Below are 6,270 nucleotides of genomic sequence, written 5' to 3' on the forward strand. Positions count from 1 at the left end.
ATCAGCCGTATGGATATGAGAAACACGAAGTTGACGGCGGACAACTTGATCGCGCACAAATTGGAAGTCGATGGTAATATGTTTCATACGGGAGTGGAACACCGGATTAGCGCACAGATAGGTAGCTCCGACATTATCACAATATATTATAGGAGTGGAATTGATGTTGAGTTCTTGGAGTAGATTTGTGATCCAATTGAGTTCTACAATAGCAGTGGCAATGACACGGTATTCAGCTTCAGTTGTAGACCGTGCGACTATCTTTCGCTTCTTAGAACTCCAACTGATTGGATTAACGCCAAAGAAGATAATATACCCCGATGTGGATATTCTATCATCAAGGTTGCCTACTCAATCAGCATCGGCAAATGCATGAAGATGAAGTGGAGAGTGTTTACGAAGAAAGAGACCATGATTGAGGGTCCCTTTAATATATTGCAAAATCCTCTTGACCGCAAACCAGTGCATAGTAGACGGTTGCTGCATAAATTATGATAATTTTTTCACTGCAAAGGAGATGTTTGGACGAGTGAGAGCTAAGTACTGTAAAGAATCAACAACTTGGCAGTATTGAGTAGGTTCCATTGCAGAACTTCCATCCGATAATTTGAGAGAACCACTAGTAGAGAGGGGAGTGGTAACTGCATTTGCATCCTACATGTTTGTCTTTAATAACAAATCTTGAATGTACTTTCGTTACGATAAAAAGAGACCTGAAGATGTGATTATAGCTTCGATGCCCAAAAAGTAGTTCAAGGGTTCTATATCTTTAAGCGAGAATCGATCAGCCAGCTGTTTGATGAATGCTTGGATTTTGATGGGATTGTTGCCTGTGACAATAATATCATCCATATATACTAGAATATATATTATGTCTCCATGGTGGTGTCGTAGAAATAATGAAGTATTAGATTTGGAGTTGAGAAAGCCAACGGAAGTCAAAAAGGAGCTAAGTTCAGTGTACCAAGCTTTTAGAGCCTAACAAAGTCCATAAATGGCTTTCCGAAGTTTGCAAACATGCTTTGGATACTGAGCATGAGTGAAACCAGGAGATTGTTGCATAAAAATTTCTTTGATTAGAGACTCCTATAAAAAGGTATTATTAACATCCAATTGTCGTAATTTCTAGCCTTTAGTGGTAGCCAGACTCAAGATAAGCCAGATTGTAGTGGGCTTAACAATAGGACTAAATGTCTCAGTGAAATCAACTCCAGGTCGTTGATGAAACCATTTGGCGATGAGACGTGCCTTATATCGGGCAATAGAGCCATCTGGGTTCCGCTTAATTTGAAAGACCCACTTACACCCGATGATGTTTTATGAATGATGAAAGGGTATTAGATCCCATGTTCAGTTATGGAGGAGGGCATTATATTCCTCATACATGGCAGTATGTCAATGTAGAGATTTTTGGGCTTGAGTGAAGGTGGTGGGTTCAATAGTGGGGGATGATGAATCCATGATAGCATGTAGGTTAAGGACATAACGTGGTTTGAAAATACCACTCTTAGAGCATATGGTCATAGGATGGTTGGAGACTACAAGATTGGGAGGCAGTGTTGGTGGAATAAGCGGTTGAGGGTCAGTGGCACAAGTCAGGTCAAGTGGAGACACATCATGGGCACTTGGTCGAGAAGGAGGTAAAGATAATGGTTGTGTTCTGGAACATATTACCCCATCAATTGGGGAAGAGAGGAGTGGAGTAGAAATAGAAGGAATGGGCAATTGCTGAATTGGAATAGTATAGTGTGGATCAGGAGGGGAGGAATTGGATGATGTTATAAGAGGCTCATTCGATTGGACCGGAGGTATACTCTAGTGAGATAATGAAGTGGTCCGCATGGCAAGAGAGTGAAGGTTTTGGAAAAGAAAGTTAGACTCAATAAAAACAACATGACGTGATATTGTGAGTGTTGAGATTATAGCGACGGAAAGCATTATGTTCAAGTGAGTAACAAAGATACAAGGAGTAGATCGTGATATTAACTTATGAGAGGTATAAGGGCGTAACCAAGGATAACATAGACCACCGAACACTCTAAGTTTACGAAGGTTAGGGGGGTTTATGAAATAGTGTGTCAAAGGGGGACTAGTATTGTAATACTGGGGTAGGCATTCGATTAATAAGGTAGACAGCAGTTTGAAAGGCTACTGTCCAAAAAGTTGAAGGCATAGAAGCCTAATGTAGAAGTGTGAGCCTAGTTTCTACTATATGCCGATGTTTACGTTCGACGGAGCCAACTAGTTGAGGAGTATGCAGACCTTGTACTTGATATACGGTTGAGAACACAGTTGTAACTTCGTTATGATTATGTAACAAAGGAAGCTGCTGCATGGTGGAGGAGTCCTGTCGGCCTCTGGTGAGACTAGAAGGGGAGGAGTAGCAGTGCTGTGACACAGTGGCGCTGCCTTTTACAATCGAAGGAGAAGAATAGCGGCGCAGGTGTACACAGGCAGCGACGTAGGTGTACGTATGGACGGGCTTCTCGAACTCGCCCTCCTCGAGGGCACTACTACTGCCGAGGTTCTCCTTGAAGAGGAATACTTTGTTACCGTGGTTCTGAAGCGAGATATAGCCCTCAGATTACTAGGGTTATTGCTCCGTTACCATGTTAGAGGATTTCTATTAGAAGATTTCTAATAGAGAAGAGAGATTTTCTCAAATCTCATCTGCTATCAAGTTTATCCTTTTTTTATTGAGGAGAAGATGCCAATCTCTATGAGGTGGATATCAATATCTTTTCTTATTAGATTTAGTTAACCTAATCTGGAAGAAGCAGTTGAATACTCAAGTGCATGCACTACCACGAAAATTCCAATCCAAAAAATGATGCACAATTTAGTAGGTTGATTATCAAAGCAAGATGATTTCATGTTCATGAAAATATATATTTTTTTTCGTAAATCTAAAAAGTAATCAACATAAGATTTACTTAACTTGACACTCTTTGTCTATATCTACGAAAAACAAATAAATTTTTTACCAAACTATAAATTCTTTTGGGCTACACAAATCTTTATATAGATGTTCTCGCATAAACACCGTGAAACCTTAAGAACACCAAATACCTTAGATAGATCGAGTATCAATAAGATAACTAAACCCTAATTTTTAAGATTCTTTTTTCTTTGACATATAAAAGTTTTTTTATACTTAAATTAAAACACAGACTCCAAAAATCTGACCAGTTAATCCAAAGTCAGACCACAATTGAAAGGCTGTCCCATTCTTCATCAGAGAATCGTGTGATGCATATTTACCTCCACTCTTTATCGGAAGAAACAACCTTGAACTGCTATAATGGACAAAACAAGCTGAGTTGTGGGTGGGATCAATCGCTGCTGATGGTGGAAAGCAAACTCTACCGATAGAATCAGAAGCGTCATGACAAGCGAAAGAGGGCCTCCAAGTTTACCATGAAGAGACTCTCTAGCCTTGCATTTCCTCCATAGATTCCCATGTACCTTTCCTTGTCTTCAACTTGGATGCCGACGCTCTGCTGCTCCAACTATATCCCTCTTTCTCTACGCTTTTCGATGGCAGCACACCGGCATAGCAGCTGAGTAGTGGGCAGCTCGTCAAGATCTTCATCCAGGAACGAGAGGTATGGAGCAAGCGAGATGTTGGATGTGGGCAAGAGCAAACTACAGCAGCAGGCCTCACCTCAGCACTCAGATCCATAGACTCTTCTTTGGATCTTCCTACAACCAATCATGGGAGGAGAAAGCCTTCGCCGAAGACGCTGCAGGCCACTTGGGAGGCTGCGTGTGGCCTCCGAGATCTTATTCATGCAGCTTTTGCAGACGAGAGTTCCGGTCAGCACAAGCTCTCGGTGGGCACATGAACGTGCACCGAAGGGATAGAGCCAGGCTCAGGCAATGTTCGAGCGTCGGCGGAGAAGCTGGCGAAGACCAACAGCATCCAAATCCTTGCTTAATGGTGGCCATGGCCTCAGAGCATCCACCGCAGGTTAACCCTAACCCTAATTCTGGCGTTCCAGCATCATCTGTCCCTCCTAGGGTTCCTGCTGCAGCCACCAAAGGAAATTGGACTGAGGACGCCGTGTTCTCCCCTTCCTTCTCTTCATCCAGAGCTGGTTCCATGGAGCATTCTACACCTCTCCATCTGGTTCTCGGCCCACAGCTGAAGCTCGGGGTGGAAAACTTGGGGTCCGAGAAAGCCTGTGACGATGAGGAGCAGAACCGTAACAAGAGAAGAAGAACTGAGACAACGCCTGTTTTCTTCATGAAATCCTTTTCTTGTGATCAGCAACGAGTTCAACCTGAGGCACTAAACCATGACACAGTTGAAGAGTTGGATCTTGAGCTCAGGCTTGGAGATGCTCCCAAAGTCAACTAGAATTTGGATCTCTTCTGCTTTCATCAGTATGTATATTAACCTTGTGTTCTTAGTTATCTCAATTATCTTTCTAATTGTGAGGTCTCTTCTCCCTTTCTCTTCTCATATTCCTTGGAACTCAAATTTTCTCCTTAGTTAGATATTTTAACTATGAGAATATGGATGTAGAACAATTAGAATAAAACATCATCTTCTCTATGACTAAGGATTGCTTGCATAGGGATATATAGTGATTATCTACAAGCCGAGACCGAGAGAGAGAGAGAGAGAGAGAGAGATGCTGTTGCACCTTAAAGATCTGATTTATTTCAAATAACTATTAAAGATCTGATAATAGAATTTTGTTTTTTCGAGAAAGACAATCATTAACATAATAAGGATTTTGTCTTTCAGATCTACTGAAAGAATGTGTTTGTTCTAAGGATTTCTTTTTCTAATGTTAGACCAAAGTGACAAACCATCCACTTCTTGCATAATGAACATTTTAGAAAGGATCAAATAGGTTTCCATGAGATCACAATATTCTAATTATTTCTTTCTAGTAAACATCTCCTTAAATTGCAGAAACACATGATGGCAAACTATCAATTATACAAGGAAGAATTCAATTATTTAAATGTATATGTTCTAGAAATATATATTTTTGTCATAACATAGACAAAACAGATTGCTTTTTTTTTTTTTGCATGAGTGAAGGAATTTGAATATGGCATATATGCTTTTTACTTCTTTTTAGTGTCTTAATTTTGTCCATAAACACAGAGGAGAAGATTAATACTTTGCATGCAATTAAGTGGAGTCATTTATTCTTTCTTTTCTATACATTTTTGTTTGAGTGAGTGAGACTCAACAACTCAAAAGAGATGAGTGAATTAAACTAGTCAGGATTAATATATATTAAGTCAAATATCAATTCAATCTGAAAATTTAAACTAATAAATTATGAGTTGGACTCATATAATTATTTTCTTAGTGTTTTTTTCAATCTCTCATCAAACATAAATATCTTCTAACATAAGAAACAGAAAAATCTGAGATTTAGTGTGCATGGGAAGTGGTGAGATCGATTGGCTTTCTTTCTGCTCCTACATTTCCAGCCTAATAAGTTCACTCACTGACACATTCGGCCAGTCGAATCAAACCCTATAAATCTGGGTCTTGTTTAGAATGTGCAACTCCAAAAGCATCAGTACACGGATTCCCTTTTCTGCTGCATTTAAGAGCATTGCTTCTGGCTTTTCTCCCCCTTGCAAGGCTCCAAATCCGATAACACCAGGGAATCACACCATTATAGTAGTAGCTCACCATGCATCCTCCATTGACAACATCGAAGAGAATAACCTCGACCGCCTTCTTCGCTGCTCTTTTGTTCCTTCTGCTGCATGACCGCATTATCTGCAGCATAAACCACTTCACTGAAACCCTAATGAACTCCAGAGAGTATATATATCATGGAAAGGCAACAGAAGAATATAAGAGATGTGAAGGTGGAGGCTGCATGCAAGAGAGGTCTGTGACACAAGATAGAGTATTCAAAGGGAGTGGCTTTGTCTTCTTCTTCGTTGGGATGCTGGATCTGACCCAAGTTCGTTCAGACATGAACAGCTAGTGGAGTAGGGAAGTACAGAAAGAGAGAGGTTGTTTGATTCTGAGCAAAAGTGTTGGAACAGTGATGAAGTAGAGCACATGGTGGGGAAGGTGTCGTTTGTAAAGATTAGGGTTTATACAACTCAGGATAGGAATGAGGCTTGGTTGGGGTGTGTGAAGACAGGACTGTTCCATTAATTAATGGAAGCTTTGGCAATGCTGTGACACCTTAGATAGCATAAAACAACTGTGTATGTTACAATAAAAGTCACCAGAGAATATGGAATCAAGTGTACTGATCGAGATGTTATTAATCTGAAAAT

The 6,270-nt window shown here is 40.4% G+C and overlaps 1 protein-coding gene across 1 annotated transcript; it reads left to right on the plus strand.

The window, feature by feature from the left end:
- Positions 1 to 3,607: 3,607 nt before the first annotated feature.
- Positions 3,608 to 4,360, plus strand: LOC135671390 (probable transcriptional regulator RABBIT EARS). The gene has a single exon (XM_065179493.1). It carries the CDS (start codon positions 3,608 to 3,610, stop codon positions 4,358 to 4,360), a length of 753 nt encoding a protein of 250 aa, XP_065035565.1.
- The last annotated feature ends 1,910 nt before the right edge of the window (positions 4,361 to 6,270 follow it).

This window comes from Musa acuminata, unplaced genomic scaffold (genome assembly GCF_036884655.1).
Source record: "Musa acuminata AAA Group cultivar baxijiao unplaced genomic scaffold, Cavendish_Baxijiao_AAA HiC_scaffold_1139, whole genome shotgun sequence".
NCBI lineage: Eukaryota > Viridiplantae > Streptophyta > Magnoliopsida > Zingiberales > Musaceae > Musa > Musa acuminata.